Here is a 22308-nt window from a genome sequence, read left to right on the forward strand (position 1 = left end):
TAATAAAAACATACCCTTACTGAGGATAATACTCTGTTTCCTTTTTTAGAAAAACCAGTAGACAACGCGCGACTAGTGCAACATTTATGAACTTAGTATGATTTTATGCTTACATGGATATGGTGTCTGTTCCCTTGGATATGTCCGAAAAAACACACACCATTGATGACCTGGAGCCATCTAGAACGAAACCAGGATTGTATATTAATACCTTCAGCTGCTGACGGGTAGGGACACTAGGAGTGTAGTGTGTGGACATATAAGGTGACAATGTGGGTCTCGCGGGAGGCGTGCGCGAGATAGTCCCTGCAGTCGCACTATCCTCTGTGCCATCGGTGGCTTTCAGTGATTGCATTTACAGTTATCAGATTTCTACTCAGTTCAGGAACATACATAACATCTTTTAGAACACAGTTATCTCCTACAAAGTTTCCTTTTGAAACTATTCATTGATCCACCTTGTCTGGCAACTTTTACAATACCATCATAATGTCTCACATTTGTTAACTTGTCCACTTCATTACACAAATGTCCTGTACATGCGCTATCAACAACCATGACCATATCTTCTTTCTCATTGGCTTCTTGTGAAATCTTTCCTTTGTTACATTCATATGCAATATGTGCAGTGTCTTCTATCTTCTTTTCGTCATCAATGTCTTGTTTCTTGTTTTCTTGAGGGACTAGATCTTCTTCTACGTCTTAAAAAGTGCAAAATGATATTCTTTCGCTGTCTTTGTTCTTAAAATAACAATCTTCTTCTTTGTTGTTAGTTTTTTTGCAATGAGGACAGAGCTTTCAAGATCTCAGTTTTGGTTCTTGAATTTTATTTTTATTTTTAAAGTAACACTCTTCTTCTTTGTGATTATTCCTCTTGCATATGGAGCAATGTTCTTTCTTCTTAGGCTTCCTGCATTCTCTTGCAAAATGTCCACGACAACCACAATTTTTACAAATTATAACTTTTCTTTTATTTTTGTTAAACCCAATATCAAAGGCAATACTCTCTTCTTGATTATTGTTTTTCAGTCGTTCCTCTTCTCTTGTAAGCCTTGCAGTTAGATTTTCCATAGTCTTCTCACCACTGTGTGACGAATCCCATGCTGGAGAAAAGTGTACTCTTCTGGCAAAATAGACAATATCTTGGGTATGATCATAATATCTGTCATCTTTTCTGACTGGAGACGCTTCAGTTCAAATACTATATTCTGTAGTGCACTTATATTACTAGCTATGTATCTGGTTTTATCGTACTTGAAACTATAAAATTCTTTAAGCAGCTGCTGAGTTCTTTGAGACGCATCTCTTTTATAAATTGCTTTAAGTTTATCATACATTGCCTTGGAAGTTTCACAACACAGTACATGTGGCTTTACCTTTTTATCAATTGTTCTCACATTGCCACACATTAGCGATTATATCCCTGCTAATTCGTCCTTTTTTTCTGCTATTTCTGCGTATTTATATTCTCGTTTTTGCGACCTAAAGCACAATTTTTCTTACTGGTGACACTTTGAAGTGTTTATTTAACGCATTTTACGTACTTGCTCCCGGTTTATTAAATAAATAGTAGACTGAGTAAGAAGGGGAAAAAAAGGCGATCGGAGAATAAATGTAATGTAAAGCAAATACAGTTAGTCATGTAACAGTCAGCCCATATAACACCATTAAGGGAAGTGGAAAGTGACACAAATGAAAGAGTTCGGGGATATGTTTACTAATATTTTACGCTTCTTAATCAAATGGTGAAGAAAATAAATTGAAGGCAAAATACACCAAAGAAGATGAATGTGTACTTTGATTAGCTACACTATTGTGTTTTTTATTTGATTTGTGCAGAAAATGTATTTAAGCTGAATGCAGAAATTAGTAGTAGGTGCTGTGGAAAATTAAAAATAGTTGGTATAGCATCTACCGTCAGCCACACACGTCCAAATTTTTCTCTGCCTAAACATTCCTCTTCAAAGTGTTTTGAACATACTTCGGAATATTTTGTGGGGACAAAATTACTCCTCCTCATTTTCTCAGCCACACACGTCCAAATTTTTCTCTGTCTAAACATTCCTCTTCAAAGTGTTTTGAACATACTTCGGAATATTTTGTGGGGACAAAATTACTCCTCCTCATTTTCTGGAGCCACATCTTTACTCGTTGTTCATCCTTCGGGAAACTAAAATATAAATCACACATAATCATTCTCCATGTCCTAGACACACTTAACATGGTCTACTGTAACTTTATAGCAAACAGAAAGGTTTGGACACACATATTGTACGAAGACAATTATAGACTCCCACTCTATTGAATCTATCTGTCTCCCGTCTTTCAAATCTATATACATAATCTACAAGTCACTGATAAATGCATGGAGGATAGTATTTGCTGAAACAGCTAACCATTCCCTTTCCTGTCCACTAGGAAATTTACGAGAGGAAGCGATTGTTTGTAAGCTTTTGTATGAGACGTAATATCTATTATATAGTCATAAAATCGTAGAAAAATAGATCTACAGAATCAAGCCTTAATTATAAAGCGATAGTACCCATGAAAAGTTACTATCCCTCCTTTCACATATTTTTCTTTGCATCCGTAGCAACAACAGTAATTCACCATCGCTATTACACTATCAACAAACGGTGAAAACACAACAAAAACTCTTGATATTATAAACTTTAAACTCTGCGGAAAGCACACATGCACAGCGAAGTCCCGAAAACACGTGACAACATGCACAAAACGCAATGCTCACTCCAGAGATATTTACTCTATGGTATAGTCTACAGATCCTATTATCGGTTATTGGGCATGGAATAGAATTTAATACTGAGCGCTATTTTATCTCGCGCGCACGATTCCTCAGATATCCCTAGTCCGCGACCTTACGGCAAAAGTCTGTCCTGTATAAATTAACTATAGTCAGTTTTCTTACGGTTTAACAAAAGTGCCCTGATCGCTTCCATACCATACTACACGGAAAAGCCAGCTACATCGCACGCCGCATCTACGTAGACTTATTCAGAGCGCAGAAAAAAAGACAAGAGAACTAAAAGTACCCGCGCATGGTTTATATAGCAGAATTTAGAAACAAAAATAGCCGCGTTAAACCCTCTATGATTGCTCTGAAGCGCTACTTTACTGCGGGCGTTATTCTGATGAGAGATTATATATCGATAATTTTAATTAAAACTTTTTCGATGCTATTAATTATTTCCGATATCGTCGTTCACCTCTCCCATATATGAGAATGAGCCTGATAATATTGTTCTCAATTAAAAGAGTGGTTATAGCCGCCATCGGCTATGACTTCAGGTGGTGACTGAAGGAATTCTGACGGCCCAATGGTACGTCAGAGACGTCCTGCGTCCTTACATACTGCCTCTCGTCCGACAGTGCTGTGGTGCTGCTCCATACATAGCATGTCAGTCTACAAATTGTCTGCGTGATGTTGAGATACTGTTGTGGCCAGCAAGATCCCCATATCTTTCCCAGATAGAACGTTAATTGTAGGATCAGCTCGGACGTTACCTCCGTATCCAGGATATCAAGCACTAGTAACAACTGTTGTAGGCCAGCTTGATCAGGAAAGAATGCAACGGTTTTACGACACCCTTCCCAAACGAATGAGATGCATACATCCAGATCATTAGGAGTGCAACGTCACAGTGGCAAGTGGTCTCATACTGTCAAGTTCTCTCTAAATTGACTCGATTTTGTAACCACTGAAATAACATTTCATATCCCCTCAACCCATTAAATTTCATTTTGTTTCCTCCTCCCTTTCCGGGTGCTTCATTAATTTTCATACGGCAGAGATGTAGACATCATTTAAGGCTGCATAGCTACCTACCTTTTTGAAGTAATTCGCCTCAGAGTTGAATCATTGTGTTCCAAAGACTTGTAGGTCACTGGCAGGTCAACAGAACGTAACCGGCAGCACCTGTAAATCTAGCTGCAAGTCTGCGTCACTGGTTAAAGCAACAAGTATTTGTACGACAAATATTGGTGGCAGCAGAATATGTAGTGTGAAATAATAATACACCTTCATAAAAGGCAGCAAAGAGAACCGGACGAATGTTTTTTAGAATCGTCCCCAAAATCCAACAAGAGGACGAAAAAAAGTTCAGATACCAAACAATTAAATAATGCGACGTGATGGATCTAACTGACGACCATGCTTATATTTTCGACATCTGACGGAGAGAACCTGTAAATCCTAACAAATAAACTTCTCACTACAGCAAACTTTCCGCCGCGTTGGATTGACAGGAGGAAAGAACGAGGAAAACCTGCTTTACTACAGTGAAACATCAATGTGTCCAGACATATGGAGGAAATGAAACTTTCCGTACAAGGAAATCTTTTGTGCTTGTTTTCTAAAAAAACTAATATACTCTTCACTGAAAGAATGATTTTACTAGAGACAGGTCCAGTGCAGGGGTAGCTGTGTGGCTAATACCCCTGGTTACTGACCTGCTGCTGCTGAAATTAATATGGGACAAAGGATCGCCGGGCGCTCTTTGCGCTTACCACCACAACAAGCAATAAAACAAGAGGGTCTCAACGATAGAATAATTCCGCGACCAACTCTCCTAATAGAAGGCTTCAGTTTTTTTATGAGGCTTATCCTCTATACTTGCCACAGTGGTCGAGTTGTACAGAGCCTCAAGACATCTCAGGAGCTAGTATCCTCAATAAAAACAACCATACACATTTCAAAACTTCTACTGTGTTATCCTGAGCCATAAACATCTCTTTCAGTTCTCCAGCCGTTGCTGATTCTATTCCGTAGAAAATTACGGGTGAATTTCATTACAGTGACCACTCCCCACTCCCATCCACCACATGGAGCAGACCCCACACGAAGCCATCAACATGTGTGATCAGGAGAGGAAAGTGGACCCTGTGTTTGCTGTTTCTGAACAGCGAAACATCGACAAAGAACAGGTGGAACACCATGCTGCTGACATATGCATCCCAAAGTCCTCATGTCATCTGAGGAGACAGCTTGTATCTTGGAAGTGATCAGTTCGCTCCAAAGTATGCGCCATGCGTGAAAAGAAATGTGCGAATGGCATATTTGTGCTGGGAGTCCCCTCTCCGGGAGTTCTGCCGCCTGGTGTAAGTCTATTTATTTAAAGCCACTTCGGTGGCTTGCGTGCCGATGATGATCATGAGATGATGGGAACAACACAACAGACAGCCCCTGAGTGGAGAAAATCTCCGACACAGCTGGGAATCGAAGCCGGGCCCCTCGCATGACCACTCAGCTACTGGAGTGGAGTCACGCATGAGACAAAGACTCCTACAACCTGACCTGAACTATCCTCCATGTTTACCCCAAAGTACAGGATTTATTTTTTTGTGTTAGCAGAAGAGCCAAAACCGTGTTACGAATGGAGGCCGAAATGCACGCGTTTTAGCTCACGCAGGCTAGCGTGTGGAGCGAAGAACTATACTGACGTGAGGTCTGCAACATGACAAGGAATGAGAATTCAGAAAGCGGACGAAATTAGTTTGATACTTAACTTTAATCCATTAATGATTAACGTCGCTCTTGACGGTACATGAGTCACAATATTATCTGTTCAGAATACGTTCTTGAAGATATTACATGTAGTAACTGAATATGGCGCCTTGCTAGGTCGTAGCAAATGACGTAGCTGAAGGCTATGCTAAACTGTCGTTTCTGATGAGAGCGTATGTAAACAGTGAACCATCGCTAGCAAAGTCGGTTGTACAACTGGGGCGAGTGCTAGGGAGTTCTCTAGACTAGACCTGCCGTGTGGCGGCGCTCGGTCTGCAATCACTGATAGTGGCTACACGCGGGTCCGACGTATACTAACGGACCGCGGCCGATTTAAGGGCTACCACCTAGCAAGTGTAGTGTCTGGCGGTGACACAACATATTTGTTCACGTCTGACTCACGAAGCGTGTGGGGATTTCTATTTAAATGTATTGAAAAATTCGTCGTAAATATTGGTGCCTGCTCAGCTGCGAACTGCACTAACCACTGAAAAAATGGTTTTTGCGTATTTAGATTTCCAAGTGGCCCTGAACGAAGAAAAAGATGGGCCGGGAAGACAACAGGGGCCCGAGCCGGGTACTCAATTGTGTATTGTAAGTACATGTCAATAAAAGTAGTTACAAACGTAAAACGAACCGTACACAGTTGCGTTTTCTACCCCAGTCATAAACTGCACTGAAGCAGTTTGTCTCAAATGTTTTCTATTCCTGAGATATTTTCGCAAATGGCAAAGGGGAGAATAATATTCATTGTGATGTATTTATACCTCATTATCGTAAACATAGACACACAAACTGAATAAACCTTCATTTTTTCTATTGGTACGGTAGGACGAGTGGTGATTAAAGTAGTTTTATAGGCCTATATGATTAGTCACTGTGAGGGAACCTGCACAAGCAACATTAACCTTTAACAAATAAAGTTTTGACCAGAACTCAACAAACAACAAATTTACAAACTACCACGCAAGTTCCGAGCCTACATTTCTGTAGCCGTGTAATATGACATTTCAGTTTTTCTGTTATATGAAAAGGGCAGTCTAAATGTCTCTGTACCCATTAGATATTGTTCGGTATACCTCATACATGCAATATCAAATATTTTATAAGAAATATTGTAAAAAGTTCAGTGAATAGGTTAACAGCCCACAACGTAAACGGTGCTGAATCTTCAGAGTTGGGGAAAACAGGGCGGTCGATACAGGCTGTTATACAAGAGCTGTACGCGAGGCTCTGCAAATATTTAGATATCGACATCAGCATAAATACTCACAGCTTTTTGGCAGCGATGGACAGGTCGTGAGACTACAGTGCAGGAGTGGAATAAAATATTACGGCAGGTGTTTCTGGACTCTGTTAAGCGTTCCACATTGCCTACCCTACAAGAGTATAGGCAGCGATTGGGAGGATGACCAGTAATGCACTCGTCCAGCTATAGCAGCCGGCCGGAAAGTGGGTTGTCTCGGAACAACACACGGAGACACTGCCCAGACTGCGGCACTGCATTTTGCTGTAGCTGCTGCCATTGCCAGACAGGATCCCGCATTTACCGTCCACCCAAATAAAATGAAAAGTTTAATGCGAAAACCTGAAAATTGGCATTAGTTGTTACCGCTAAGTAATATTCAAACGAAAAATTAATACACACATCAAAAAAGTTTTGCATCACCGCGGTTCTGAGAGTTGGGGAACCTGTACAGAAAATTGGAATAGAGATCAACATAAACATCATTTCCACCCTTTTTATTGCTCCTGAAAACCACGCATTGTATTTTGTACCACCAGACAGCGAGACGTTCAGAGGTGGTGCTCCAGGTTGCTGTACACACCGGTACCTCTAATACCTAGTAGCACGTCCTCTTGCATTGATGTATGCCTGTAGTCATCGTGGCATAGTATCCACAAGTTCAGCACGGCACTGTTGGTCCAGATTGTCCCACTCTTCAATGGCGATTCTGTGTAGATCCCTCAGAGTGGTTAATGGTTCACGTCGTCCATAAACAGCCCGTTTCAATCCATCACAGACATGTACGATAGGATTCATGTCTGAAGAACATGCTGGCCACTCTAGTCGAACGATGTCGTTATCCTGAAGGATGTTATTCACAAGATGTGAAGGATGGTGACGCGAATTGTCGTCCATGAAGACGAATTTCTCGCCAATATGCTGCAGATATGGTTGCACTATCTGTCGGAGGATGGCATTCACGTATCGTACAGCCGTTACGGCGCCTTCCATTACCACCAGCGGCGTACGTCGGCCCCACATAATGCCACTCCAAAACATCAGGAAACCTCCACCTTGCTGCACTCCCTGGACATTGTGTCTAAGCCGTTCAGCCTGACCGGGTTGCCTCCAAACACGTCTCCGACGATTGTCTGGTTGAAGGCATATGCGACACTCATCGGTGAAGAGAACGTGTTGCCAATCCTGAGCGGTCGATTCGGCATGTTTTTGGGCCAATCTGTACCGCGCTGCATGATGTCGTGGTTGCAAATATGGACTTCGCTGTGGACGTCGAAAGGGAAGTTGCGCATCATGCAGCCTATTGTGCACAGTTTGAGTCGTAACACGACGTCCTGTGGCTGGACGAAAAGCGTTATTCAACATGTTGGGTTCCTCCGAGCCATAATGCGTAGGTAGCAGTCATCCACTGCAGTAGTAGCCCTTGGGCGGCCTGAGCGAACCATGTCATCGACAGTTCCTGTCTCTCTGTATCTCCTCCATGTCCAAACAACATCGCTTTGGTTCACTCCGAGAAGCCTGGGCACTTTCCTTGTTGAGACCCTTCCTGGCACAAAGTAGCAATGCGGACGCGATCGAACCGCGGTATTGACCGTCCAGGCATGGTTGAACTACAGACAACATGAGACGTGTACCTCCTTCCTGGTGGAATGACTGGAACTGATCGGCTGTAGGACCCCCTTCGTCTAAAAGGCGGTTGTTTACATCTTTGGGCGGGTTTAGTGACATCTCTGAACAGTCAAAGGAACTGTGTCTGTGATCCAATACACACAGTCAACGCCTATCTTCAGATGTTCTGGGAACCGGGGTGAACCAAAACTGTTTTTGATGTGCGCATGTTTACTACAGCGATGCGCTCCCGCCGGCTACACTCTGTGAAAATTGCGCAATCGTTTATCTCAGGACGACGGAAGTAAAGACTCAACTATCTCAGATTATTAAGTTTCTTGTGTTACTTACGCCTTATCGGTGTTGTAAGAGGTTTATCGTATCTGAAAGAACAGCAGTGACATTTTTATCACGTATTATCGCGAGGTGCCGCACAGCAGTGAGAGTGCTGGAGTAACGTCCATTAACAAACAACGCTGACTAATTTCAGAGAACGTAAAGGGGTGAGAAAGAGCCCAAGACGAGGGTGACAAACGTGTATTACACTTAAGAGCCAAAGAAACTAGTACACCTGCCTAACATCGTATAGAGCCCCCGCGAGCACGCGGAAGTGCCGCAACATGTTGTGTGATAATAAAAGAAATTTACAACTGAAGCGGTATTTTCAACCTCTGGTATAATGCTCAGTTGCGGATGTTCGTCCAACAGCATTGTTTGTTCACGATTGGTTTGAAGAACATTCTGGACAGTTCGAGCAAATGATTCGGCCACCCAGATCGCCCGACATGATTCCTATAGAACATTTATGGCATTTAATCGAGAGGTCAGTTCGTGCACAAAATCCTGCACCGGCAACACTTTCGAAATTATGGACAGCTATAGAAGCATCATAGCTCAGTATTGCTGCAGGGGAACTTCCAACGACTTGTTGGGCATGTTGCGACTGCTATCTTGCGCACAGCACCGCAAACTGAAATATGGCCGTGAGCGTTCAGTGCCTCAGTTTATAACATACGTGTGAATAAAATCATAGAAAATTAGGGAATGTTATCAGTTCACAGCAACTTTCTGTAATCTGTTGCTAACACCTAACGTGTGCAATGTCATGTTTCTGGTCAAACTCTTCCAACGTATTACCACCTGGCTGAATACGTAACGCTAGGATGACTGGACTTTACTGAGAGAATGGTCGCTTTGGCAATTCTGCTGCTGTTGTGCACAGTGGGCACTTCTTGGGACAACAGGAGGTGAGAATGAGGCTGTTACGTTCAAACTCAGTGGAGTAGACAAGAGATACTGTCTGTCTCGTCTATCTCAGGCCTCGTGCAAACTCCGACCTTACCAGGGAGCTTGACAAGTTCTTTTCTTTTGTCGTTCCTGTGGGGAGGAGTTGGTGGAGGAGGGGGTGGAAGGGGGAGCGGTGGGGGGGGGGGGGGGGGTTAGCGTGCCTAACACGACAGTTGGAATAGCAACTTGCCAGGAGCCACTGTAGCAGATTCTCTCGAGCTAATCGAGGTGTAAAGATCGGGTTAGTACAGGAGCCCACTCACAGATGGGCAGTGTTAGAGAGACGAGACGTACCTTGAAGCCGTCTCCATGAAAGATGGGGCTGTTATCGACGCCGGGTCCGTGTGCCATTGAGGTCACTTGTTGCCGTAGCAAATAATTTTGCGGTATGCAGGTAAACTCTTCTTGTGTAGCAAACCCCAGGTGCAATTGTTCCTCCGTTCCCATGCTCGTCGGATTTGTCGGATTTATGTATCTTTTTACGTTTACAACTTGTCAACTGACATGCTTCAAGAATAAACGCAGTTTTTACCAGGACTGCTCTGTTTACACAAAAAAATAACAGACTGCGTGTTGCTATCCCCACTCATTTTCGAGCTCTACAATGGACCTACAATTGCTGTCTAACCCTACAAGTTAATCCATATCTATTGCGATTAATATGCATGGTTACTCTTCCCGAGGAATCGGAGAGCTACACCACGCTGCAATCATATTTTATACGATTATTTCAAATAGTCATGCAGGCACAGTCGGTGCCATCAGAAATTAATTCATGTTAGGCGAAGAACGACATCAGCATTACCACAGCCTGGGGACCGTCCTGAACCGAATGCTCTAGAAGTTGAAGCCGCGCTGTCTGAAACCCAATCGTGTCCGAAAACTCCGAGGAACCAGAGAAGGAATATTAGCTTGAAAAATATTTGTAGACAAACGAAAGACAAGGAGTTCAACAATGTACAAGAAGTGTTTGAGATGCTGAGGAAGTATGAATAAGCTACACAGCCTGACAACTTATATGGAGTCTTAGCAAAAGCCAGACGACTGTTAGCCGTGGACGAACAATACACGGATATCTCCAAATCTCGTGTTGGAAGAATTTCAGTTAGGTCATACAGCCTTTTCTCTAAAAGTTACAAGTAAATTACGAGTGTCAAAGTAATCAGTAACGATGAATCTATACTACCTAATACAATAAAACTAAAATCACAAAAACTAGTAAAATACCGTACATCAGACTTACGATAGTAAAAGATTCAGGTAAAAAGTATTAAGATGAAACTAAAATAACTGAACATGACAACTTGTCAAAATTATCTAAAGAAATTAACAATGCTGCCCAGAAAACATTTATGTCAATCAAATATAAAGAGGAAATATGGCGGAATGAAGTATGTAAAGAAGTTTTAACAGAGAAGGTAAGAAAAATGGACCAAGTGAAAATACCCAAGAAAAATTGAAGACAATGATCAGTTCAAACAGCAAAGAAAGAAAATAGCAACGATAATTAGAGGAACTAAAGGAGATTCTGAAAAGAGGAAAGTTTCAGAAATTGTGGAGAACTTTCAAAAAATAATGCCTGTGGTTTTTATCAGACATTTAAGAGCAGACTAGAGAGATACCAAATCCCAAGTGTGTATTTCATAAATGAAAATAACATGCTTAGCTTAAGCAACGCTGGAAATAACGAAATGCTTGCAAAATATTCTTATTGGCTTCTTAACTGTCCAGAACCAGCCCATTAGTTGGAATCCTCAACACTTATGATAATCTAGCAGAAGACTGTCATAGAAATTGAAGAGGTTATTGAAAACTTAACAAAAATGTATAGCTAGTGGAGAAGACTCTGTTACAAAGGAACTTTTGAAAATGTCTTTGCCAAAAATAAAAAATGAGCTAAAATTAATCTTTGAAGAACTCTGGAAAACGGAAAAAATCTCAGGAGAGTGAAAGATAGCCTTGATACATCAGCTACATAAGAAAGGCAATGTACAAGACGTTAACAACTACACAGTAATTTAATTGTTGCCAGTTGCACGTTAAATATCTTCCAGGATGTTAAGAAACAGAGTAAAAACATCACTGAATCTGGGTGAATATCAAGATGTGCTACGGAGGGCAGATCATGTTTTGAACAAATATTTAATCACTCACTATAGATAAGTGTATTCAAAAGATACAGTAGTAATGTTTGTTGATTTCGAAAAGGCCGTTGAGTCCATTGATAGACAATCTTACAGATAAAACAATCCGAAAATTTGGTGTGGAGTATAAATTAGGAAATCTAATTCGTGAAACACTTACAGACACAGTATCTAAAGTGAAATTTGTGGCAGAAATATCTCAGCCCTTAGAAATTAACACAGGCACATGCCACTGTGATGACTTATTCCCACTTCTTTTTAAATGTGTTCTGGAAAAAACAGCGAGAATTTAGAATGAAAAGTTGAATAAATATGAGTTTTCCTCTCCGAGATTGAGAAGAGGAAATATTGAAATAAACTGTCTCGCCTGTATTTTCTGAAAATGTCATAAATTAATCTTTTATAAGATATAGACACTAAAGATCAGCTGAAGAATTTCTGCAGAGAAAACAATTTTTTACAAACATCAAAAATGCAAGCAAATTTCTGAAAACAAATATTGACCAAACTGAAAAGGTTAAAAAATTTAAAAATCTTGGAGAGACAATCCAAGAAAATGGTTTAGAAAATAACTGCTATGTAGGAAAGACCGCATAAAATGGGAAAGGCATATGGTATAACGAAAGACTTTTCGGACAAAAACTGCCTGTGCAAAAACGCAAAAATAAGGCATTACAATGCAGCAGAGAAGCCGGAATTTCTATATGCAAGCGAATGTCTAGCATTTAACTATAATTTAGATAAATTATAAATAATAGAAATGTGAATCATTAGCAAAGTATCAAGCCCACGAAAAACTATAGAAGGATGGAAATTACGTAGTAATGATGAAATTTATCGAAACATAGAAAACATATGAGAAGTAATGAGACAAAGAAGACGTATTTTCTGGACTTTTATATTCTAATGTAAGGAAGTAGATTAACCAAACATATCTCCAAATTTTTTTGGGAGCTAAGGGATCAGCAGCAAGTTAGTGCCATGACGTTAAATAGGATGTAGAAAGAAATAATATAAATGGCGGAGAAACAACTGGCAGAAAAGTCTTTAAGGAAAAATTACTGAACGTGGGAGGATTACAATGCAGTAGAGTGAAAGAAAACGATCTGACACGATCAGAAGACAGGAAGAAAAAAAATAATGAACAGATGAAGGAATACTGGAAGAAAAGAAGAGAACACCGAATAAGGAATTGAAATTGACACATGGTCTTTAGTTGGCCCAGCCGAGAGAAATAAAAACATCAGGGAGCAGGAAGGGGTATGTGCAGTAATACATGGAAAAAGAATAGATTTGCGAAATATGCGGATGGCGAAGCTGTTTTAGCTGAAAGTGAAGAAGATATTGACACCATCTTAAGGAGGACAGATAAAGTTATGGAAACAGAACATGGAAATAGGGCATGGAAATAAGCCAATCTAAAGCTCAGGTGATGGTTTGTGACAAAGGGTGGCAAGCTACAGCCAGTGCAAGTTTAATTGATGGCAGGCTCTCCAAGGCTTTCAGGAGTTCTGACGGAATATCATCAACTCCAGACGCCGTGTTTTGACTTAGGTCTTTCAGTTTTCTATCAAATTTTCGCAGCATCGCATCTCCAACTCTTCGTCATCTACGTCCTCTTTCTTTTGTACAATATTACCTTCAAGCACCTTTCCTTGTACAGACCCTCTATATAATGAATAAGCATCCAGCTTTCCCTTCTTTGGTTAGTACCGATTTTCCACCTGTACTCTCGATATTCATACCGCTGCTTCTCTTTTCTCCAAAGGACTCTTCAGTTTTCCTGTAGGTGGTATACGTTTCCCTTAGTGAAATACGCTTCTAGATCCTTACCTTCGTCCTCTAGCCATTCCTGCATAGAGATTTTGCACTTCCTGTCAATCTCAATTTTTAGAACATTGTATTCCCTTTCACCTGTGTCATTTGCTACATTTTTATATTTTCTCCTTGCATCAGTTAAATTCAATATCTCCAGTGACATCCAAGGATTTCTATTATACCTTCTCTTTTTATGTATTTGATTCTCTGCTACCTTCAGTATTTTGTCTCTGAAAGCTACCCATTCGTCTTCTACTGCATTCCTTTTACTGCCTAGTCTTACATATGAAAATCTCAAAAACCTCTAATTCTTTCAACTTAGTAGGTGTCATTTCCTTGATTTCCTATATTTTTTCAATTTCTCCAGTTGTGATCTAAAGCCCATAACGAATAAATTGCGGTCAGAGTTCATATCTTCCCCTCTAAATATGTTACAAAAAAATGGTTCAAATGGCTCTGAGCACTATGCGACTTAACTTCTGAGGTCATCAGTCGCCTAGAACTTAGAACTAATTAAACCTAACTAACCTAAGGACATCACACACATCCATGCCCGAGGCAGGATTCAAACCTGCGGCCGTAGCGGTCGCTCGGTTCCAGACTGTAGCGCCTAGAACCGCACGGCCACTCCGGCCGGCTAAATATGTTACAATTTAAAATCTGGTTTCATCATTCTATAATCTTTCAGAAACCTTCGATTGTCTTCAGCTCTCTTCCACGTATACAATCTTCTTTCAGGATTCTTAAACCAAGTGTTAGCGATGATTAAATTATGTTCTGTGCTAAACTCTACCAGGTGTCTTCTTTGTTTCATTTCTTTCCCTCTGTCCATATTCATCTACAATGTTTCCTTCTCTTCCTTTTCCTACTATCGAATTACAATCCTCCATAACAATTAAATTTTCATTACCCTTAACTATCTGAATAATCTGTTTTATCCCATCATACGTTTCTTCAAGCTGGCTGGCTTATAAGCTTGTACTATTGTGGTGAGCGTGGGCTTCATGTCTACTTGGCTACGATAATGCATTCACTATGCTTTCATAGTAGCTTACCCAAATTCTTATTTTCTTATTCTTTATTAAACCTATTCTTGTATTACCCCAATTTGATTTTGTATTTATAATCCTGTGCTCAGCTAACCAGAAGTCATTTTTCTCCTCTCACAGAACTTCACTAATTCCAAAGGTATCTAACTTCAACTTATCCATTTACCTTTTTAAATGTCCTACCCTACCTGCTCGATTGAGATATCTAAAATACCACGCTCCAACCTGTAGAACGCCAGTTTTGTTTCTCCTTATGACGCCATCCTTCTGAGAATCCCCCACGTGGAGATCCAAATGGGGGAGTAACTTACCTCAGGAATATTTTACCCAAGAGGACGCCATTATCAGTTAACTGCACAGTAGAGCTGCATGCCCTCGGGAATGATTACGGCTGTCGCCTCCCTTGCTAGCAAACATTCGCAGTATCAGCACAGCAAGGCCATTTTGGTTGCAAAGCCAGATCATTCAACGATCCAGACTGTTGCTCCTGCAACTACCGAAAAGGCTGCTACTCCTCTCCACGCGTTTGTCTGGCCTTTCCACAGATGCCCCTCTGTTGTGGTTGCATTTATGGTACGGCTGTCTCATTAGTCAGGCACGCAAGCCGCTCCACCAACGGCCAAGGTCCACGGTTGAAAAATAAATAGAGTATAAATCAGGAAAAGCTTTGTGGATGCATATGTAAAGACGGTGGCATTGTTTGTTTGTGCGATCTGCACTCAGAGGACTGAAGAAACCCGTGTCGCTTTTCCGTGGGTCAAGAAAACAAACAAGTCTTTGTATTCGTCCGATATAACTTATTAATCTTATTTGCCAAGGGTTTCATGGACTTGAATAATATTCCAGGACGACTGGCAAGAGTCTTTTGTAAGCAATTTCCTATCATTGGACCGAAGTCTAGGCTGATTTACATACGATGAAGCTAATGGAATAATTCCTATTATCCTCACAAATGGCTCTACACGGTTATTTGTATAAGTTGACTGATACCCAGTTGTGAATTATTGATAATGTAGTCATAGGATCCTACGTTGTAGCGTGTTGTGAAGCTTACAGTTTTAGATTTCTGAATATTTAGGGGCGTTACCAATCTTTACACCAGTTTGAAATATCTATATCTACGTAGATACTCCATAAGCCACCGCACGGCGTGTGGTGGAGGGTACCCTGTACCGCTGCTAGTGATTTCCGTTCCTGTTCCACTCACAAATAGAGCGAGGGAAAAACAACTGTCTATATACCTCAGTATGAGCCTTAATTTCTCGTATCTTATCTTCGTGGTCGTTATGTGCAATGTATGTTGGCGGCAGTAGAGTCGTTCGGCAGTCAGCTTACCAGGCCTGTTCACTAAATTTTCTCAATAGTGTCTCTCGAAAAGAACGTCCCCTTCCTTCCAGAGATTCCCATTTGAGTTCCCGAAGCACCTCCGTAACACGTGTTGTTCGAATCTACCGGTAATGAATCTAGCAGCCCGCCTCCCAACTGTTTCGATGTCTCCCTTTAATCCGACCCGGTACAGATCCCAAACACTCGACCAGTACTCGAGATTATTGGTAGCACCAGCATCCTTTATGCGGTCTCCTTTACAGGTGAACCACACTTTCCTAAAATTCTCTGAATAAACTGAAGTCGACCATTCGCCGTCCCCACCACAGCCCTCGCGTGCCCAGATATTTAAACGACGTAACTATGTCAAGCAGGGTACTTCTAATCCTATAAACGAACATTACGGGTTTGTTTTTCCTATTAATCCCACTTAACTATCATTTTTACACATCAGGATCTCATTAAGTACTCGTGCAGCATTTCTCAGAGACTGATTGCATTAGCTACAGAAAGTCTGAGGTTATTATTAATCATGTCTGCCAGATCATTAACACACAACGCACACTTCCTTGGGGCATGCCTGAAGTTACAAGGAACCATCCAAATGTTTCCGTTCAAAGGCTTTTCAATCCAGAATCGATATGCCAACCCCAAATCGCCGTGGCCGTTGAGGCAATCATCCCATCGAAGCCCCAGTTTCAAGATACTCATTTGGTAAATAATTGTGTCCTGCTGCATGAAGAGGACCGTAACTGCCCTCTACACAGCCTCATCCGACAGCAATCGTCGGTCCTTCAAGGCCTCTTTTCAAGGGACAGAAGGCTTGACAATCACGTGGGGAGAGATCAGGAATATAGGGCGCGTGTTCGAGTGTCTCCCAATTGAGTTGACTAACTTCTGCGTTACAACATTTGCGATATGGTGAAGTGCGTTACCATGAACTTGCCCCACCATTCCACAATGGCGGTTTTCGTCAGACATGCTGCCCCGTACACATTATTTACTCTCTGACGGATGTCTACCGGTGTTTGTCCTCTGGCAGCCAAGAAAAGAATAACAGCACGTTGCTCTTGTTTGGATGCACTTCACAATAACTTCGCCAAAGTTCACGTTTCAGCATGAACCACACCATTTCGGAAAGACTCGAATGCCACATTAATCTCTTGCCTAGATGTCCGTCATATGTCAGAATCACGCCACGTTGCATATTCGCTGCACATGCCGATGTTTCCTATCCAGGACAAAATGTTGCGTCCTCCCTATCAAAAAATCCTCCATTCGCTCTCAAGTTTCGTTTGATGTCCTACAATGAGGTCCTCCTTTTCGAGATATCGCAGTATGTTTGAGCCCAACTTTATAAAATTCTGCAACAAATGGGTGTCAAAGTTATAAGATGGTAGTTTCGTAGCTCCTCTGCTATCTGTCTTGTAGATCTTCCATTCAATAACGAAAGATGTTTTGTTCGAGGCATCTACGTATAGTCTACATCTACATCTACATTTATACTCCGCAAGCCACCCAACGGTGTGTGGCGAATGGCACTTTACGTGCCACTGTCATTATCTCCCTTTCCGGTTCCAGTCGCATAGGGTTCGCGAAAAGAACGACTGCCGGAAAGCCTCCGTGCGCGCTCAAATCTCCGTAATTTTGCATTCGTGATCTCCTCGGGAGGTATAAGTAGGGGGAAGCAATATATTCGATACCTCATCCAGAAACGCACCCTCTCGAAACCTGGACAGCAAGCTACACAGCGATGCAGAGCGCCTCTCTTGAAGAGTCTGCCACTGGAGTTTGCTAAACATTTCCGTAACGCTATCACGCTTACCAAATAACCCTGTGACGAAACGCGCCGCTCTTCTTTGGATCTTCTCTATCTCCTCTGCCAACCCGACCTGGTACGGATCCCACACTGATGAGCAACACTCAAGTATAGGTCGAACGAGTGTTTTGTAAGCAACCTCCTTTGTTGATGGACTACATTTTCTAAGGACTCTACCAATGAATCTCAACGTGGTACCCGCCTTACCAACAATCAATTTTATATGATCATTCCACTTCAAATCGTTCCGCACGCACACTCCCACATATTTTACAGAAGTAACTGCTACCAGTGTTTGTTCCGCTATCATATAATCATACAATAAAGGATCCTTCTTTCTATGTATTCGGAATACGTTACATTTGTCTCTGTTAAGGGTCAGTTGCCACACCCTGCACCAAGTGCCTATCCGCTGCAGATCTTCCTGCATTTCGCTACAATTTTCTAATGCTGCAACTTCTCTTTCTACTACAGCATCATCCGCGAAAAGCCGCATGGAACTTCCGACACTATCTACTAGCTCATTTATATATATTGTGAAAAGCAATGGTCCCATAACACTCCTCTGTGGCACGCCAGAGACTACTTTAACGTCTGTAGCCGTCTCTACATTGAGAACAACATGCTGTGTTCTGTTAGCTAAAAACTCTTCAATCCAGCCACACAGCTTGTCTAATATTCCGCAGGCTCTTACTTTGTATATCAGGCGACAGTGCGGAACTGTATCGAACGCCTTCCGGAAGTCAAGGAAAACAGCATCTACCTGGGAGCCTGTATCTAATATTTTCTGGGTCTCATGAACAAATAAAGCGAGTTGGGTCTCACACGGTCGCTGTTTCCGGAATCCATGTTGATTCCTATAGATTAGATTCTGGGTTTCCAGAAACGACATGATACGTGAGCAAAAAACATGTTATAAAATTCTACAACAGATCGACGTCAGAGATATACACTCCTGGAAATGGAAAAAAGAACACATTGACACCGGTGTGTCAGACCCACCATACTTGCTCCGGACACTGCGAGAGGGCTGTACAAGCAATGATCACACGCACGGCACAGCGGACACACCAGGAACCGCGGTGTTGGCCGTCGAATGGCGCTAGCTGCGCAGAATTTGTGCACCGCCGCCGTCAGTGTCAGCCAGTTTGCCGTGGCATACGGAGCTCCATCGCAGTCTTTAACACTGATAGCATGCCGCGACAGCGTGGACGTGAACCGTATGTGCAGTTGACGGACTTTGAGCGAGGGCGTATAGTGGGCATGCGGGAGGCCGGGTGGACGTACCGCCGAATTGCTCAACACGTGGGGCGTGAGGTCTCCACAGTACATCGATGTTGTCGCCAGTGGTCGGCGGAAGGTGCACGTGCCCGTCGACCTGGGACCGGACCGCAGCGACGCACGGATGCACGCCAAGACCGTAGGATCCTACGCAGTGCCGTAGGGGACCGCACCGCCACTTCACAGCAAATTAGGGACACTTTTGCTCCTGGGGTATCGGCGAGGACCATTCGCAACCGTCTCCATGAAGCTGGGCTACGGTCCCGCACACCGTTAGGCCGTCTTCCGCTCACGCCCCAACATCGTGCAGCCCGCCTCCAGTGGTGTCGCGACAGGCGTGAATGGAGGGACGAATGGAGACGTGTCGTCTTCAGCGATGAGAGTCGCTTCTGCCTTGGTGCCAATGATGGTCGTATGCGTATTTGGCGCCGTGCAGGTGAGCGCCACAATCAGGACTGCATACGACCGAGGCACACAGGGCCAACACCCGGCATCATGGTGTGGGGAGCGATCTCCTACACTGGCCGTACACCACTGGTGATCGTCGAGGGGACACTGAATAGTGCACGGTACATCCAAACCGTCATCGAACCCATCGTTCTACCATTCCTAGACCGGCAAGGGAACTTGCTGTTCCAATAGGACAATGCACGTCCGCATGTGTCCCGTGCCACCCAACGTGCTCTAGAAGGTGTAAGTCAACTACCCTGGCCAGCAAGATCTCCGGATCTGTCCCCCATTGGGCATGTTTGGGACTGGATGAAGCGTCGTCTCACGCGGTCTGCACGTCCAGCACGAACGCTGGTCCAACTGAGGCGCCAGGTGGAAATGGCATGGCAAGCCGTTCCACAGGACTACATCCAGCATCTCTACGATCGTCTCCATGGGAGAATAGCAGCCTGCATTGCTGCGAAAGGTGGATATACACTGTACTAGTGCCGACATTGTGCATGCTCTGTTGCCTGTGTCTATGTGCCTGTGGTTCTGTCAGTGTGATCATGTGATGTATCTGACCCCAGGAATGTGTCAATAAAGTTTCCCCTTCCTGGGACAATGAATTCACGGTGTTCTTATTTCAATTTCCAGGAGTGTAGGTCTATAGTTTTGCGCATCTGCTCGACGACCCTTCTCGAAGACTGGGACTACCTGTGCTCTTTTCCAATCATTTGGAACCTTCCGTTCCTCTAGAGACCTGCGGTACACGGCTGTTAGAAGGGGGGCAAGTTCTTTCGCGTACTCTGTGTAGAATCGAATTGGTATCCCGTCAGGTCCAGTGGACTTTCCTCTGTTTAGTGATTCCAGTTGCTTTTCTTTTCCTTGGACACTTATTTCGATGTCAGCCATTTTTTCGTTTGTGCGAGGATTTAGAGAAGGAACTTCCTCTGTGAAACAGCTTTGGAAAAAGGTGTTTAGTATTTCAGCTTTACGCGTGTCATCCTCTGTTTCAATGCCATCATCATCCCGGAGTGTCTCTATATGCTGTTTCGAGCCACTTACTGATTTAATGTAAGTCTCGTTAAAAGAAGAGCTAACTCAGTAGCAAACTCTGGATTTATTCTGTTAAGGATTTCATCGAGCCCTGGAGCTTTGTTCAGTTTTAGCGATTTCAATTTTTTTCCGGATGCCACTATCTTTTATATCTATATTAGCCATCTTTGCAGTGATTGGAGAATTGAACTTGGACAGTATGCCTTGATTTCCCTTTGCAAAGGAACTTTCGGAAACGCAGTTCAGCATTTCGGTTTTGCTTTGTTACCATCAATAATGCCTGTGTCGTCGATGAGTGTCTGGACACCAACTTCAGTTCCACTGCCTGCATTTATACATAACCAGAATTTCTTTAGGTTTTATGAGAGGCCTTTCAATAAGATTCTTCTGCGGTAGTCATTGAAGGTATCATGCACTGCTCGTTTGAAAGTGAAATACTTTCAAAAACAACATCACGTGCGGGTCATCGTGATACAGCATCTCGTCCCAACTGAATCCTTTTATCTGTGGCGAAAACAGGTCATCGTATCATGTAACACTACCGCCGAAGATAACAACTGACACGCTATGATGTTCCCCGTGCAGGAATGCATTGCAGTTAGAGGAGGGTTGCACTAAGACAATCTACTGTTTAGAACCCGTATAACATTTTAATAAAACATCATTAATAGTAAACTAGTGATTCAGAGACCTTTTCTTTCTATGTTTCGTTAGTATGTAACACAACGAATGACGCATTAGTATAGTCTGGCCATACTATGTGGTTTTCGTACTTACCAGGCACGGTGCTAGAAGGGATACGACACACGCCACCGCGATCATGGCCATTTTAACGTGAGTACCCATGTCAGACAATGAGTCGGCAAGAGGTTGAGCGAAACTGTTATAATGGAGAGCAGCGCCGTCACACCCCGGCTTCCAGACAGATTACGGTACGCCAAACAGTACAAGAACACTCACAGGACAGGATATACGTTCCTATCGCTGCGGAGATGGTGCGATTAGAGATCTCGCAAGCAATCGACGGAAATTGCGTAAAATGACATGCGTTACATAACGTCAATATCAGCGCTGGTACGTGGACAGACTTGAGAATATTAGTAGCCTACGTGTGAACGTTTCACAAAACGCGTGACTAGAAACTGGGAGATGTAGAGTTCAGATCTCGGAAATGTTACCCCAAGTTCCGTTTCTGTTGCTCCTCTAAGTTATTCAAGGTGAATATTTGGATATTTTTCATTTAATAGATCTCGGATGACTACTGGCCTAGTCAAGACTGGTTGTTCCGTCTCTAGCAATTTCAATGTAAGTAGCACATTGATCAGTGGCACAATAATGGTCGCTATGAATATCTCGATGTTCGAGATATCTCCTTGCTTGTTGTGTGGCAGCCTATGAACATAACTTTAATTTTATGTGGTCTAAAATATCTGTCACTGGTTCATCTGCTAGCTGACAGTTATCACATACAAGATTACTCAGTGAATAATCGCTTTTATTTCCCCAGGAGAACATTTCAAACTTCGTCGAAGTTGGAACAGAAAGGTAGCAAACACAGAAAAACGCTTAATGCTTATAACATTCCTCTAATGCAAACAGAGCTCCTTTATTTAGTTATTTATTTAGAGTTTTTGTTAGTTACGTCAAAGCAAATATTTAGAACTGATTCAACGTGAACACGGAATCATTAAAGCTCGATTACCAGTAAGACAGTCGAA

General features: G+C 42.6%; 1 protein-coding gene across 1 annotated transcript in view; it reads right to left on the minus strand.

The window, feature by feature from the left end:
• Positions 1 to 21529, minus strand: part of LOC126198850 (carboxylesterase 4A-like) — a 118806-nt gene extending 97277 nt beyond the window's left edge. Inside the window, exon 1 of the mRNA XM_049935436.1 lies at positions 21368 to 21529. Within this exon, the coding sequence (XP_049791393.1) occupies positions 21368 to 21436 (69 nt within the window). The 5' untranslated portion in view covers positions 21437 to 21529. The remainder of the gene's footprint in view (positions 1 to 21367) is intronic.
• Positions 21530 to 22308: the final 779 nt, after the last annotated feature.

The sequence above is a fragment of the Schistocerca nitens genome, chromosome 8 (genome assembly GCF_023898315.1).
Source record: "Schistocerca nitens isolate TAMUIC-IGC-003100 chromosome 8, iqSchNite1.1, whole genome shotgun sequence".
Lineage (NCBI taxonomy): Eukaryota > Metazoa > Arthropoda > Insecta > Orthoptera > Acrididae > Schistocerca > Schistocerca nitens.